The sequence below is a fragment of the Scomber japonicus genome, chromosome 1 (genome assembly GCF_027409825.1).
Source record: "Scomber japonicus isolate fScoJap1 chromosome 1, fScoJap1.pri, whole genome shotgun sequence".
NCBI lineage: Eukaryota > Metazoa > Chordata > Actinopteri > Scombriformes > Scombridae > Scomber > Scomber japonicus.
In genome coordinates, this window is record NC_070578.1 from 25,983,949 (window position 1) to 26,002,029 (window position 18,081).

The 18,081-nt window shown below is 38.1% G+C and overlaps 1 protein-coding gene across 1 annotated transcript in view; it reads left to right on the forward strand.

Moving 5' to 3' along the window:
- Window positions 1-18,081, forward strand: part of gpc6a (glypican 6a) — a 148,908-nt gene that overhangs the window by 96,816 nt on the left and 34,011 nt on the right. Inside the window, exon 5 of the mRNA XM_053318172.1 lies at window positions 17,357-17,487. Within this exon, the coding sequence (XP_053174147.1) occupies window positions 17,357-17,487 (131 nt within the window). The remainder of the gene's footprint in view (window positions 1-17,356; window positions 17,488-18,081) is intronic.

An 18,081-nucleotide genomic window follows, 5' to 3' on the forward strand; every position in this document is an offset into this window, starting at 1 on the left:
CTTATTAACCTAAGGCCACTGGCCCTTTCCTTTTTTTTTATCAGTGGATCAGGAGCCAATTATTGTGTAGATAGTTATAATATAGACATTATTTATAAGGTCAATTAGCCACAGCTTGTCCACTTGATTAGCTTGTTTACGAATGCCGCTCATAATTTTATCAGGAAAATCATAAAAGCAGCAGTTTGTCAGACAGTTGCAGCTGCAGGAGTTCAAGTGAGCCATTAGCTGAAACAGAGTTGCACATTAGTTTTCAGTTATTATTATTCTATTTTCTTGTAATATTTATCTTAAAAATGTATCATCTTAATTTCACTTATTTCACATTAAAATGCTAATTTTATAGTCTCAGATATATAAATACAATTACACAATATATCAAATATATTTATAAAATCAGATAAAATGTCACACGCCCTGTTATAGGCAAATTATAACCAAATAGTTACTGAGTTAAGACAAAGTGTGTTTCGTATGTTTGCACATGTAAGGAAAAAGAGACAAGTGAGTAAATGCACATACAGATAACTGTGCATATTAAAACCAATAAAATGAATATAATTAATCCTAACCCAAGGAAAAAGGAAAAAAAAGTACATTGGTGAGCAGCAGCGTCCTGCAGTGGTATAGGTAGAGAAAAGTATTAATGTAAAAAGAATATTTCAAATGAATGAAAAACAGTCATAAGACCTCAATAAAACATAAATAAAAAAAATTCTATCCAGAAGTATGCGTTTGGGTACTGAGCTACAATCCAGCTGTAAGTACATGAGAGAATGCCTGTGGAGACTTCCCAAAGGCAGACAAATATGTTGGCAACTTAGAGAAGCTTTTGCAATTGATTCACCTCTTGCAGCTGCAAACTGGAAAAAGAATTACAGGGAACTGACTCTGGCATCTTTTTTGCAGAGCGCTTTTGGCACTGTTTGTTTTTAGACAGGAGTGCTCTAAGTAGACTTGAAAGGGTGAGGTTTGTTTCCCACTTGTTGCTTGTAACAGTAAGCTTCTTCAACATGAACCTTGACCAATGAGTTTTATGATGGATGTATTCAAAATTGAGATGTATTGTCTCAACCCTGATTTGACAATGGTTGACAAAAGCATGGTGACTCCCTTACTCATAAATTATATTTCATTGATAAAATATTGAGCATCTGCAGGCCATTGTAGTTCTGAGAATAAAACAACTGCGTCACAGCAATGTTGAACACACTTATAAAGACATGATGTATTTGTAATCTGTTACTGCATGCGTGTGTGCTTTAGGGCCCCATCTTGCTGTTGGTGCACAGCAGATGACGGGCGTGGCGCATGTGTCTTTGTTAGTTTCCCCCGGCGCAGTTGTCATTTTCTCACCACCTTGGAGATTGCTGCTGCAGACAGTCCTAACAACCTATGAAAGTCTGTAGCCTCTGAGATGCTGCACAGAGCACAGTGCCATTACACACAGCCACTCACTGTTTATTAAATCAGCTGATGACACCAGGCTGCTGCAGTATAACCACACACACCTCTACACTCATCAGACTGGTTGGTTATATGTCCATATTCTTCCTTTATATGAATTAAATGTGAGGTTAGCAGCTCATCAGCCAACTTTCTTTTCAGCAAAAGTAACTTATGTTATATTGTTGAAATGCATTGCTGGGTAAATGCGCCGTTATAATAGCAATCAGCCAAAGTGACAGCTCCTGGATATTAAAGGGAATGGGAAATGACACTCTGATTGGTTTACCGTGTGTTACGCCCAAAACACGCCTATGATTAATGAGGGGACTTAAGTCCAACCCTTTTAGACCATGCGCCTGGTGCAGTAACCATTTTTCCGCCGTTAAAATATCAAAAGTGGATTTGGACACGCCCCAAAGGCACCTGTGCCACGCACTTCATGCCATGTACTATAGATCGTTAAAATGGGGCCCTTAATGTGTTCATCCACTAAGCCCTTCAAACAAAGGTCAGGCAGCTCAGTGCTGTAGGGACAAAAATTAATCCACAGATTTATCACAGTTTGTCTCTGTTGGGCACTCTCGGAGTGGACTGATTCAAAATAATCTACCATTGAAAGTTTACCATTATTTAATGAATGTAACATACGTTCACCTGAAATTTTAGCATTTAAGTTATCTTTATTTATTTCAGCTAGTTTATATATATAGTTTCTAAAATCTCATGAAATAAGGGCCTCAACCAATGATTGTTCTTATTATCGGTTAATCTGCTTATTTTCACGAATAATTGATTAATGATTTGGTCAGTAAAACATTAGTAAATGCTGAAAAACACCCATCACTTCACAACATCCTGGAGTCCAAGGTGACGTCCTCAGATGTCATGTGTCTAATTTGTCACACCAAATGTTCAAACCCCCCAAATATTAAATGAAAAGTAATACAAGAGTACAAAAAGCGACACATTTTCAAATTTGAGAGCCTGGAGCTAGCTACAGTAAAGTTTTGAATTTTTGCTTGAATAATGATTGTTGTTTGACTAATCAATGTATCTACATGTACAGAAAAGTTGTTTTGCTGGTGCATTTCAGCTATATGACCATTCAATTAAACATTTTCTGATTGGCTAAAGGTGTAGTAAAAAAGACACTGTACATGTACGTTTACAGCAAAGTAAGCTGTATAGTTAACATGACAAAGCCACATTAGACCAAAGTTTGTTGTTGTTTTTTTTTTTTTTTTTTTGGGGGGGGGGGTGGTATGTTTAAATGATTATGAGTCTGGCCTCCTGCTTCTAAGACAGTCCTGCCACAATGTACAATTAACAGTTTTGTGCAGTGAACATGGAATACATGCTGGATAGAAGCAGGGTCTCTGTGGATTTTAGTAACCACCAGGGAACTACAGCAATAACACTACCTACTAAAGGCTTGACATTGTCAGAAATGAACAGTCTTTGACTTTGTTAGAAACTGGATAACTCTTGAACTGAACATCTAAGTCAAAGTAATAAATACCTAAAACTTGCTGATCCTCTCAAAGTCTGGTTGAGGCCACTAACCACCTGTAAGGATTTTATCTTGGTCTTACCATAATCTTATCAGCCTGGTTCTTTACCAGTGATGTTACCGCTTTTTTTTTTTTATTCTTGAAGAATGTTTTTGGGTTTTTTTTGTTTTTTTTTCAAATTATAATTCTTTTTTAAAAGAATAAATTAAAAGAAAGAATAAGAATCAATTGATATTTTAAATATAATTGAATATTCTTTTCAGAGCGGCAACAGTAATGTCTACAAAGCAAAACCATTGTATAAACTCATTAATATCTCACTGGAAACTAATCTAAACTGTCAGTAAAAAAGCCATATTTTTGACACCACAATAGAAGTGAAGTTAATAAAAAAAGAACAACACAGAACAGACACATCTGTCACTATCAGTCTTTCCTCCTATCCTCTGCGAAGTAGCTGTATGAATGACTGCTGCTGGTGGATGGGGCTGGTTTGTCTCAGTCTGTAGCTAAGTTTGCAATAATTTGCCAAATGTTAAGATATGTTGCAAAGGAAATGAAATATTTAGGCTACATACAAGCAGCTTTCATTTTAGCTTGTTCATAACAATTCCCAATTCCCCTTTAACATCTGCATCGTGGTTTTGTAAAACATTCCAGGAAACTGTGGTCAAAATATCTATGTTCTACATGTTCATGCTTGCTGAAAAGGTATAGATTAATACCATGATAATAAGGTCATGGGCCTATCGAAATGTAATGTCTTTCAGTTTGACACATCTCTTAGAGACACCACATTCTCTGTATCTCTATCTATTTCTACCACTAAATGTGTCTGTGTGTTTGAGATGAAAGCTCTAGCATGTTTTCTTGTGTGTGTTTATTAGTCATTGGCAGTCACCACATGTGGAGAAAGCACCTCTCTTTGTATCCTTAGTTATGTCAGAGTGCACCCTGAGGGTTTTGTTTTGAGTATTGCTGATGATGATAATGTGAACATATATATGGTGTATATATGTATTACATATATATGGTGCGTAAACAGAAGTAAAACTTGTGTGTGTGGTCTGTCAAAGGCTACAACAACTGTGTAAATACATAATTAATAATTTGCTCTCAGCATAGTTTTTCATTTCATTTGGCTTTTGTGCTTTGAAAAAGCATGTATGCACTGTGCCTGAGTCTTATAATTGTCAGGCAAACCCTGATTACCTTGACTTTGTGTATGGAGCCTCAATGAGAAACAGTTGTAAAATGCCATATTGGTGCCAATTAATCAGTAGACTTCCAATCCAGACATTGTCACTGTGGTTGTGTTTGAAAGGATGTATGTAACTCTTCAGGCTAATAGGGAGAAGAAATATAGGCAATACATGTTAACAGGTTTATTGTATTACTTGTAACATAAAGCCCTTTTGATGTCACCACAAAGAAAGTTGAATTATTTCTTCTTTTTTTTTTAAATCTCTGAAAATTCTAAGGTTCTCCCACATTACATGTCCTTTAATTGCATGTTTGTTTTTCATCTGGATTTCTATTCATAATTATTTTATCAAAAATGTTATAGTCAGTATTCATAATAGTAAGATGTCTATAATCATCTATATTATATATCATATCACCTATATCACATTTGATATACAATAAGCAAGAAACACTTTCATAAATAGAGTAATTCATACAGCCACTGTGCAGACCTTCATTATATATGGAAGTCAACATGTTTACGACTTAACAATACACAAGTGATAAAACTCAGTGGGCAGGCTGTCAGGACCTTTTTCAGGCTTTTCTCAACATTTAACTGTTTGATGGCCTGTGCTACCTCTGTCTTTGTCAAGTAAAAGATGACCGGTTATATGGAGCGATAGTCCCCAGAAAAGTGGTTTTATTTTCTTATATACAATTGCACATAAATCTCTTTTCATACTTCCACAGAAAATAGCAATACATGTGAATACAAACTTGCTTTGAAGTTTTTTTATCCAGATTTGATAGCATACATTGAGTTTCCTCTTTTATCTCTTTCTGAATGTTTATATTAATTAAGTGTCTGTGTTTTGAAGTTTAATATTGTTTCTTCATCTATATTTGATCTTTTTTTCATCTGATTGAAACTAATACATTAATTTATTAATGTATCATTTATCATATAAAGTTTATTTAATTCTTTACATTTAAATTTAAAGAGTGCTACTCTTTTCTCCTTCATATTGGTTTGCATCAACTTCAGTCTATGACCTTTTTAATCTAATGCAAATCATTTTAAAAACAAAGGAAACTTAACTATGCTATTTATTTATATGAGAAGACTAATTCCAAAGACTGATGCAGGGATTAAAGCCAGAAAAGATTTGTGAACCTGAAAAGTTGTCCTGGGAGAAATGTGTACAATATATTGAATTAATCAGTATATTAATGTAAAACTACTCTATACATGAATCAGGCATGGTGCCTGAGAACTTTAAGCTCTGTTGATGGGTGACACATCTCTGATAATCGAGTGATACAGTGCTTACTCGTGTGATTTCAACCTTAATGCAAGTACGATAAACCACCAAGTTGTTCACATGTAATCCAGGTGTTGCTTTCCTCTGCTTGTAGGCATGGAGTGCATGTAAAATGCACTGACTCAATCACCAATCAATATTCAATCTTCATTCCATCAGTTGCATCTTTTTTAAATGTGTGATGAAGATGGAGTTTAAGTAAAAAATCAAATGTGGATCCATCAGTTGTACTCAACGTAGAGTCATGGTGGTGCTGAAAACAGTAATAGTGCTCAGCTCTAACAAGAAATGCACAAATATTTTTTTTTAAAGTTGAAACAGTGATACTTTTATCACATTTTTTCTGTCTTTGTCTTCAGTATTTTGAACTGACATAATAATCTCTGAGAGGCACACTCCCATCCATGAAGCCTTTGCAGGTGCTAGTAGGTAGCAATTATCTACTGTGAAAGCAAAAAACAAAAAAAAAACAAGGAAACATCAGCGATAGACAAGACATCAAAGAGCCCTTTTGTTCTATTTAGGTGACACATTATTCCTTCGCCGAACAAAACCAGTTTAGTTTTCCTCTCAGCTTGTCAAACTAGCAAAGTATGTAAACAAGCAACTGTGTCCCCAAGCATGTGCAGCGACACAGTGATGTCTCTCTGACATGGAGCTACAAGATCAAAAAGGCAGTTGCAGAGTTGATTCAATTACATCAGCCATGTGCATTACGTCATCCAGTATCATTGATTTATTTCGAATGTACTGCTCATAATTTTTAGATGAATTCTATGGTTCTCTATGGAGAATTAGGCTATATCAACCTGTGTTTGCACAAAACAAAAACACTTAATAATGTCATTCTAATTGAATTTGTTGATAAAAAATGACAATCTTTTAAACTTTCTTTTTCCATTTGTGTGTGATACACTGTAAGTAAACCAATGAAGAATTGCATTACATCTATGCATCGATTCCCATATCTTCATGATATTTATGCACAGAAAGAAACAGATCTAATTCATGTTCTGTCTCTTTATAATATTTGTCATGATGATTGCAATTTACAGTATATAGAGTAACACAACCATTGGCAGTGGAATAATCATCTGTCTCAGGTGATTTATGCAGGGTTTCATCAAATTCTATTGTTGGATTCATAGTGTTTGTATGTCGACATTTGCACCAGTTTGCACTGGCAGATGGTAAAAGTTATTCTTTCCATTTTCATCACAGCAACTCTGAATCACTGGGCAGACTTGTTTTTGTGGGCACTGGGTGGTAATTCTTTTTGCATTATGTTCGTCATTTCCAATACCACAGAATTATCCCTCGATTAATTCATATCAACACTGGAAGGATAATTGCTGCCATAAAAAACTGCTACTGATGTGCATTGGAAACATATACTATAGCTGAGGGAAGTTTTCCAATTGACTAAGTTTGAGTGCATCACAAATTATACAGCCAATTTAAAAATTGATGCAATAATAAACGTTTAAAAGAGAATTATTGCTCTAATTCACATAGAAAATTAAGATTTACTTTAAGAGAATAACAGAACATACACACCAGTGAATGAACCAGTTTATATCTGTGAGAGTGATATGCCTGTAAATCCTAAAGATTTACACAATCTAAGCCTCGACTGGACTGAATTTGCACAAGTAAATGGGACTCTGGTCCCATTAACTCCAGAGCTGACATGCAGAGTGCAGTAAGATTTTTTTCTTAAGGGTTCATTTCAGTTGGTACCCGCCTGGCTTATGTAGTGTGTTATAGACCAAGATTTTCTACCTCTGAAATCTGGGAGAGATCCTAGTGATGGTCTGCGAACAAGAAGATAAATTACTACAGACTCCTGAACTCCCAATCACAAATATGTTTTTTTTAGAATAACGTTAACATCAGATTTGACTCCATCCTGCTAATTTGCTTAAATAACTTTATATCTCGGAAAAAGTAAACATCATCACTAAAATTATAAATAAAGTGAAGGAGGGCACTGACACATCTTTTGTCAATGTTATTCTTGTCAATATTCTAAACTGTGTAGTTTCTCTATTCTGGAAAAGAAACTAGGGTGCATGTATATTAAAACTGAATTTATAGTGACCTGCTTAGGATGAATCTTGTAGTGTGACAGAAATTGATCTTATAGTGGGTGTATTTATTGAATCCTCCAGCACCACTAATCATGTCAGAATTGTATTGACTACGCATTGACCAAAAGTAAACTGAGACAATTTGATTCGCCAGTGGGATGAGACACCTGTGAAACAGTCATGAAATTAAAAATCAGAGGGTAATTTTTAATGAGAAATACCTTTTTATTTGTCTCTCAACATCTTCACATAAAAGTTGTTGATTTGTCACAGATTCACACATGAATGACTGCTATTCCCCAAGAGACTCTGCAGGTAGTTTGTTGGAGTCTTTCTTAATCCCTCTAGGTGAGGAAAAAAACATTTTTTTCATTACAGAATAACCAAGCATGTAGCCTGAAGCAAAAATAGAAAAACAAATCTGGCACCATCCTGCAGTAAACATCTACTTCTATTAAAAACAAAAATCTTAAGGTACTCAGAGGAGTATCTGACCTCTAGTAGCGTTATGGAGATTCTTTTTTTAATGAATGGGTCCCTGTTTTGTTTGTCTCACGAACATGAATGAGGACATATACCCACATGATATGATACACACATTCCTGCCAATGGCTTCACACTTCCACTGATTGGCAGGTGGTGTTAATATGCCAACAAAAACACAGAGGAAGAAGAAATCAGCATAGTAAACACTTATGTAAACAACACAGGATTCAAACTTGCGAGAAAAATCAGCTTTGGGAATGCTTTAACAAGGAGGGAAATGGATTTGATGCATTTGTTAGTCCTCAAGGATACACACAATGAGTTTTGGTGAGTAACACTGAATCTAAGCATAACTTGTTCACAAGGAAACTCTACTGGAATAGATACAATTTATATTAAGTTGAACTGAATTAAATGGATTCATACAAATAGTCAGAGGATGGTCAGATCAATGGTCCTTGTACAAACAATAATATGAAAAAATCCAGGGCTCAAATTAATATATAGCAAAGAAAGGCAAAACTGAATACATACACCAGATCTGGTTTTGTACAGTAGATTTCCTCATCATCATTTTGATGTCAATAAGGCAGTGCCAAAGTACCAAAAACAGTTTTGATGTAAATCTCATTTGTGGAATCTACAGTATTAAAATGATATGATCTGGTTGACAGCAGAGAGACAGAAATAATGTCCATTAAATGTAATCTAAATAATCTTTACATTAGAATACTGCAGGCAGGTGCAAATCTTGTATGTTCAAAACTGTAACTTTTCAGGAAATGAAAAATCCAGTGGATCCAATGATGTAACAACATTTAGTCACAATCTCTTTTTCATACTTTTCATTAGTTAAATATTTGTAAAAATACAACAGACAGACAGTAAAAGTGACGAATAGCATTGATCCATGAAAAGAAATAAAAGCGACTAGATTTGGAGATACAAGGTTTCTACCAGACAGCAATGATATGTATGTTGTAATTATTACTTTATAAAACTATTTCTATGGGAAGGTGTAGTTTGGATTATTTGACATAAAGAAACTGAAAAAGAAACTGTGTACTATAATATATGCTTTTCTTTACCCTTGTGTAGTAATGATTAATGGTTAGAACAGATTACTTTTTAAGATGCGTTTCATCAGCAGCTCATTATTTTTAAAAGTGTTCCCATATGTGACATCATTTCAGAAGTTATTTAAGCATGTAGAAGTAACCCTTCCTCATAGCAATTCATATGGCTGACGCATACTCACAATCCATCAAATATTCATTAAGCTATATGAAAAATAGGTTGTCAGAACTCAGCTGAGGATATCATTTTGGTCTTTGAGTCTTTTATGGAATGAGTAACAGTATTGCTGCCAATATCCCCCCCTATACTCTTGCTGAACTCCATTGAGGCTTTTTTTCAGCCACAGCATTAGGAGTAGTACTCTGCTAAACATAGGCAGCTGAAGACTTCACAGGACTCGGACTGGCCCCCTGCAATGACCTCCAACCAGCTCCTGATGGAAATCTAACCAAGCATCACGCCCAATTTGAGACTCCAGCGTAAACAAACAAGAGTGCTCTTCAAAGGCACAGCCACTAACAGACAGAAGAGGGGAGTCTCTGCTGCTCTGGTCACTCAGTACACTGTAGAAGCACATACCTAACTTACAACAATTGTTTGTCTGAAAGAAGACAAAAGAAATGTGGCTACCTTATGTTTTTTTTCATTTTTAAGAGACGATAAAAAAGATAAAACTAGTAATCACAGGATACACCGTTCTTAAAAGTGATGTATGGATGTGATGAAATAAGTAATTTTGCTACATTTATGGCTACAAAAGAGTGAAATTTTGTGCTAACAACCTATTAGAGCCAATTAAGTTTATCCCCAGATGCATCATTCCCCCAGGTTTGGTCAAAATTCAGACTTGATGCATAACTAATTCTGTTCTTGACAGAACACCTGTTCAAAAATAGGGTTACTAGTTGGATCATGGCCGGAGTCATGAATGGAGTCCAACTTTGGCAGCTGTCTTGGAATTATTTTGCCTAAACCTGACTTTGGCAAGCCTGACTAACCAATCTCACAAGGCTGGAAACTGGTTCTGTTAACCTTGAATTTTCCATTTATGCTATCACAGTTTGAAGATTAAATCAGACACCACATTAGATTGAGAGCAGCATATTGACTATGAGACAAGGCCAAACAGTCCAATAAGTTCATTGCGGCAGAAAGATATATAGAATATAGTAAAGTAACAAATACATGCATTATACATTACATGCAATATAAGCACATGACTCAAATATAAAATGAAACAATAGGAATATTATAAAATTCTACATTCTCCAGAAAAGTACAGTATGACTTTTATAATAGTCCTTAATTTTTACAGTCCAATTGACAATTCAGAAAGGAGTCTGTAGACTCATTTTGGACAATGAATTGACTTTATGATGATGTTTGAATAACTTTCATGTGCCTTGTTGGACAGTTCTTCAGTTTGAAAAGTTGCAAACAGTGGCCTGAACTACAACTGAATTAAATTGTTGCCCAGTTGGTGTTACCGTCAGTCTTTTGCATTTGATTCAGTGAGAAAATAACATGTTTATGCTTTATTAATACATAACCTGTACAAGATGGTTCTGGTTCAAACAATAATCATTGAAACTGTTATAATCTCAGATTGAGGTCACCAGCAAAATCTCATCAGCCGATTATGATCCAGAGGTCTGTCGGTGAGATTTTAGTCAATTTGCCAATTTTGTTGGAAAAGGTTTCTGTGTTTATTGTGAGTGCAGTTAAAATACTACAGATATGTATGTAATAGTGCTGGCAAAATTATTTGTTTTAATTAATTTGAAATATTTAATGTGTTAAAAAAATGAACTCGATTAACACATTGTCTTACAGAGGCTTTTCAGGTAGAGAGCTAAATACTGAACTCTCTCTTTGTCTTCCATGTGTGAATCAGTATCTTTTCTTGTTCCTTTTTTTATATTTGCATGGACTTTTGTGGACTTAGCTGAAATTCAACTGGTGTTTGAACATGGAACACATTTATTGTTGTTCCATCAGGAACACTCTTGTCATAGATTAAACCATTTTATTGCAACTAATGGTCTGACAGTGCCACTGTAAAATGCTCCCTGGATTAGCCTGCACCCTAAAATAAAACAGGGAGCACAATGCAGAAACCCCCATGGGTATACAAGAGTGGGCCCAAAGTAAGACAGTTTAGCTTTTGAACCATGTTAGGACTCTGAACCAGAAGGGTGGAGGAGGCAAAGCTTTGACAGCATAAGCAGTGAGTGTGGCAGCATTGGTGTTGTAGTGATCATTGTAGGAGGGAGTCCTATTTAAATTGACAGCCTTGTTGTGAGAATAGCTGTGATTGGGGTGTGACTGATAAGGAACACTGATTCAGTCAGCGGGCTGTCAGCTGATTACAGCTGGGGAGTATGACTTTCCTGTATGTGTCCTGCATAAACCAAAATGATGATGACATGATTTCATGATATCATTTATAGTAGTGCAAGCCGATATCTCATTTCAAAGGCTGTGATGGTTTTGAAATTCAACTGGCACTTATATATATATATATATAAGCCTGGGTATGTTATTTATGTTGGTGCAAAAAGAAATAAACCTTTCAAGATGACAGTCCTCAATCGTTTTATTGGAAATCTGTAGTTCACAGGAGAGAATGCGTTCAAAGTTAAAAAGATGCTATTAAATAAGATTTGAATATATTTCCTTGGCGGTTATTGTACATTAATATCAATTATGTTAAGAACACAACAAGTAATTCATCACAGCAAACTGTGCACTTAAATTTTATTATTGTTATTATTATTGTTATTATTTTAATCAGTTGACAGCCCTAATATTTAAACATCTGTTCCTGACCGAAGGCTACAGTTACCAAAACATTGGTAACAAAAAATGCACTCAGTAGTGTATATCTCAAGTCATCCAGTGAGATGAAGGAGAACTTCAGTCAGGAAGCACCCCACAGCGCTGAAGACCTCTCTGCACCTGAGCTGTCCCAGCACCAGAGACCAGATCAAATTAATTTCCCCTCAGCAACCCCAGCCTACTCGTAAGAATCAAGTGGCCAAAATCATCAGATACCACCACCTGGTTGCAGTTTGATGACATCCTAGAAGCAACATTGGCAGGCCCTGTACACAAAAAGATTGACTCACTTACAACTTCATCAAGCTCACTAAGGAGCATTTTGGCCATTTGGAGCGGAAAGTCCAGCCTCAACCATCACAGCAACCAAACAGGAGGGAAAGAGAGATTAAGCGGCTCAGGGGTGAAATAACAACTCTCAACAAACTCAAAAAAATCAGCACGCCAGCCGAAAATGAGGGTATCAAGGACCTAACAGGCAAGCTAAGGGAACAGTTATGCAGGAGGGCAGAATATCTTCGGCGGCAGAGAAAGAAGAAAGAGAAAAGGATAGCATAGTTTGTCAAAGACCCATACAGCTTTACGAGAACTCTCCTCGACCAACAAAAATCTGGCACGCTATGCAGCTTCAAGGCAGAGGAATCCCACAGCAACCCTAATAAACACCAGGGGCTGGGTGAAAACCTAGATATCCCTAGACCAGGGAAGCCGCTGATTGGGCTGAATGGGAGAGAACCCACATGGCAGGAAATCCAGGCCATCATCCGGAAAGCTAGAGCATCAGCTAATCCAGGCCCGAGTGGTATACCATACCAGGTATACAAGAAGTGCCCAAACTTCTCCGGAAGCTGTGGAAGATCTTGAGGAAGATCTGGGCAAAAGGCTCAAATCCCAGCAAGCTGGAAACTGGCAGAGGGCTGTTTCGTTCCCAAAGAAGAAGGATCCTCCACAATCGAACAGTTCAGAACAATCTCCCTCCTGAATGTTGAACGTAAAATCTTCCTCTCTGTGCTTGCAAGAAGACTGACCACCTATATGACAACAAACCACTACATCCATCCAGAAAGGAGGCATCCCTGGATTCTCCGGATGTATCGAACACACCTCTATGATCACCCAGTTGATCCAGGAGGCCAAGCATAGAAAAGGTGACCTCACAGTACTCTGGATAGATCTCAAAATGCTTATGGGTCAGTCCCACACAACCTCATCCAACAAGGGCTCAACCACTACCACATCCTTGCAGTCATCAAGGACAAGATCACCAACTATCTTGGAGGGTTCAAACTGAGATCCAGAAAGGAATCCCTACAGGATGTACTATCTCTCCTGTCCTGTTCCTGATGGGCATGGACCTCCTTATATCTGCAGCAGAGGGTGTAACCCGTGGCCCCACAGTGGAGTCAGGTGTCACCCAACCAGTAAAGCGTGGGTTCATGGATGACATCACGTTAACAACAGCAACACATGTCCAAGCAAGATGGGTGCTGAAAACCTTGGACAACGCAGCCAAGAAATCCAGAAGCTTGGTGATCAAAACAGGCAAAGTTACCAGCAAGTTTAGCCTCCATGTCCAGGGAGAAATCATTCCAACCATTGTGAACAACCCAGTATAGTTCTTGGGGAAGCGGTTCGATGCATCTTTGGCTGACAGCACCAACATCTCCGATGCGTTGAAGCAGACTGAAGAATGGCTGACGAAGATAGACAAGTCCAAATTTCCAGACAAATTCAAGACGTGGTTGTACCAACACGGCCTCCTCCCCATGTTGCTGTGGCTCTTAACAGTCTACGAGTTCCCCATGATTGTTGTTGAGGGCATCGAGAGGAAGCTCAACAAGCACCTAAGGAGGTGGCTCGGAGTCCACAGTGGCCCTCTACATGATGATGACCTGGTGAGGCGAGCAGGTGTCACAACCAGGTCTGGGCGCAAGTGGACAGCCAATGCAGCTGGTAGAGCAAGCAATTAGCTCTCTAAAGCTGTGTGACATCATTGGCAACCCATGCATCCAGCGGCAAGGCTTTGGCTCTACACATTTTCAGCGATGGGGATGTAAGAACCAGGCGGGGGATAGTCCAGGCGGAAGTTCGGACCCGAGAGGAATAAAGGCACATGGAAAAAACAGTGGAACAAGGTTCCCAGGGTGCCTGGAAAAAATGGGATCTGCCCAGGTGCAAAATCTCATGGTCAGAACTATGGAAGTTCCTCTTATGGTCTGTTTATGACACCCTTCCTTCGCCATCTCACCTGCATATTTGGGAGCTGAGAGAGGATCCACTCTGCAATCTTTGCGGACAGAGAGGGACGCTGGTGCACATATTATCAGGGTGCAATATAGTGTTATCCCAAGGACGGTATAGGTGGCGCCATGACAAAGTCCTTCGTCTCTTGCTGACACACTGGAGTGGGAGAGGTGCAAAAAGAAACCGGTCTGCACAACCATAAAAAAAACAACCACTTTCATTAGGAGGGTGCCAGGCCCTCCACCAACAAGAAAACATAATCAACAGGCCTGCTACAAACCGCAAATTCCTGGGATATGGCGGTTGATGTTGGGAAAAGGCTGAAGTTCCCAGAAGGAAGTGGTGCACAAAACCCTCCGATCAGACATCGTGCTGTGATCGAACAAAGACCAGAAGATGGTCCTGGTCGAGTTGACGGTCCCATGGGAGGAGGGCTGTGACGAAGCCCACAAGAGGAAGGCCCTCAAGTACCAGTCTTTGGTCCAAGACAGCAGGGACAAGGGCTGGCAGGTGTGGCTCTTCCCGGTGGAGATAGGCTGCAGAGGCTTCCCTGCCAAGTCGGCATGGCAGATGCTGTCAGTACTTGGCCTTGACGGGAGAAGCAAAAAGCAAGTTGCTCACAGGATGTGGGAGGAGGCCGAGCGAGCTTCTTGCTGGCTGTGGAGCAAAAGGGAGCAGGAAAGCTGGAGGTCAGGAGCAGGTAGGCAGTGATTTGGCCAATCACTGCCAGCCCACCAACTGGAGAGTGTAGTGGTTGAGGGCAGAAACACTCAATGAAGGTCGGACGCCACCTGACAATATTTGTTCCTGACCGAAGGCTACAGTTACCAAAACATTGGTAACAAAAAATGCACTCAGTAGTATATATCTCAAGTCAAGTACTATTTACATGTCTTCTCTGTTGAGGTTTGGTCATAGTGTAGCTGTGGTACTGTACTGGTTGGATGAGACAGTGTACTCTGATATTGTCACAGCTTAATTCAACATTAATTGGTAACACAAGGTTTGAGTGTTAATCCTTATGCTTTTAATTCACCTCTCTGCAAACAGGCGAGGGCCCTCTCTTCTGTACTCACCTGTCCTCTAAAATCACTCCCTTCAGTCAAACAAGTGAGCATAATATCCTGCCCTGTTAATAGCTTCTGAGAGGAAGGAGACTTTGTGTTCCTTGGGTCTCATGACAGGCACTCTGAAATGCAGGCCGGAGGGCAAGAGCTCAAACTCATTCGGCGAGGGCTGGTCAAGGCAGTCTTGAGTGGTATTGGTTTTCCTCAGTGCCAGCTGTTACACTGTAATTCTGAGAGCCACACTACCCCAATGATCTTATTTGTCAATTTTGCAAGGCTCCTGAGCTTTTCTTACTGAAAAAGGTAACGTTTACATGCCAGGTTCCACTGCAGAAAGTTAGAACCAACTGTCAAAGTGCAGCAGTCATTAAGTATGTAGCTTTGAGAATACAGAGAGTTTGTGTTTCAACAGTCAGTCAGTGTCAGTTTTCCTTTAACCAAAATGTCAATCTTTAAACCATAACCAATACATTTCTGTTGCATAATCAGAACAGGGGAAACAGGTTAGAAAATGCTTTTTTTTTCTTCTTTTTTTTGACAGTCAGGCATCGTGGAAGGCATTACAATGATTAGTTTTGTCATGTACAGTACCATTCAGAAGTTTGGACACACTTTCTCATTGATGTGAATGGGAAGGTGTGTCCAAACTTTTGACTGATACTGTATGTAAGAGGGGTTGTTCAATTAAGCATATTTCACAAGTAAGTAATACTTAGATGTAGTAGCATAAGATGCAGTTACTTGGCCAGTGTAAATGATGGAAGATGTGATTTGGAGCCAGTGTCACAGCAGTATTTACAGTCGTCATGTTTTTCCCCCTAAGCCTATAGAGCCGCACTACAGGCCCGTAATCACTCCGCATCAAAGTTCCAGTTATGATCAAGTTTGATATACACTGCCATTATCCTGTTGCTAAAGGCTCAGTGGATGAACAGCTGCTGCTCTTTGTAGGAAGCAGGCAATACAAGTGTGAATAGGCTATTTCTGATTGGTCCACCACATAGCAGTGAATGTCAATGCACAGAGAGTCTTATTGATATCACTGCTCTCTGCCCTCCCATTTAACCAGTTGTAACCCCTTAAACAAGACCTGGTGGATTATCAATTCGTTTTTTGAAAGACAAGATTAAGTCTAATGAAAATATCAGACGCATTATTTTCACTGTCGACATCTCCTGGTCTGACACAATCAATAGTACCATTCCTATGTATGAACATATTAAAATCACATTGTTTTAATGAAATGAAAAGTGGCAGTCTGGTGGGTAATCTGTTTTAGGTATTGATTTATGCCATGATAATAAGGTCATGGCCTTTAAAAAAAATTTGCATAGAGACTGCACATAGAATATTTTTGTAAAAATTGTTTTGACAAAATCAACAAGAAGCAAACAGCAACAGCAAACAGCATGAAGCTGATTTCATCTCATGCCAGCATATTTCTAAGTGATTCATACAGTGATGGTAAAGAGGATTTGCGTGCTTTTGGTGTGCTTATGGAAGTCATGGTTGACAGAAAGAATTAAGTTCAATACTGAATGTCTGAGATGTAATTAAAAAATAATTACTAGTATGATACATTTATTTATGTACTTTCACAGTTTGCAGAAATACTAATGCAACTAGATGAATAAATCAGAGGTCCTGTCATTCGCTGTCTTAAATTGAGAGATGTGCATTTATGCAAATCAGTGATTTGTTTTATGTATATGTTATTTGTAAGTGTAGCACTTAAAAAGTAATGTCTCTTTCAGTTTGACACATCCTCTTAGAGACACCAGAGTTCCTCTTTGTCTTTGTGTGTTTGAGATGAAGAGTCTGGCTAACCTTCTGTGTTTTGTAGTCATTGGCAGTCACCACATGTGGAGAAAGCACCTCTCTTTGTATCCTAAATTGGACCCATGACATTGACACATTGTAGAGCTCAATACCCTGAAGGTGTTATATTGAGTTAATGCTCAAGGATGATGTGAACATATGAATGTATGCACATAAACAAAAAAAGAGTGAAAGAGTGTGAGTGAGTGAGTGAGTGAGTGTTTTTTTAATATCTGAACTGACACATGTCCTCTGTGTTATGACAGATGCTATGTTGCAGGTGGCTGACAGACTGGAGGGACCCGTCAACATTGAATCAGTTATCGAGCCAATAGACATCAAGATCTCAGAAGCTATCATGACCATGCAGGACAACAGCATGCAAGTGTCAGCCAAGGTACTGTATCTGAATTACTTTTCATCGCAGCATAATGTAAGTGATGATGTAAACTGATTGTATAAGATGTTTGATTAGATAATTTTTTCTAGAAGTAATATACATTTACATTTAAATAAACAAACTAAGTAAAGCTCAGTTATTTCTAATTATAGCAACCATTTTTCATACATCTCAAGTTTTTTTTTTTGTCATAACCAAGAGAACACATACGAAACGAAAACATGTATTATTGGCAGTCTTGTATGAAGTACTTGAAAGCGATACTGGAGTAAAAGTACAAGTATCTTACCACAAAATGACTTTGGTAGAAATTAAAGTCACCTTTTAAAATGTTACTTGAGTAAAAGTCTTAAAGTATCTGACATTTAGTGTACTTAAGTATATAAGTGGCTTCATTGAATGAAAATTAATTTAACCTACCTTGATATGCTTCTTCAGGTTGAATGGGGAGTTTTTGAATGCCAATATTTCAGTGACTCTCAGTAGGCACTTAATCCAGTGTATGAAAATATTTCTTGCAAATACGGCCACGGGTGTGTAACGTTATCTTCGTCACCACCACGGAGTTCACCAAGTTCGCTACTGTAGTCG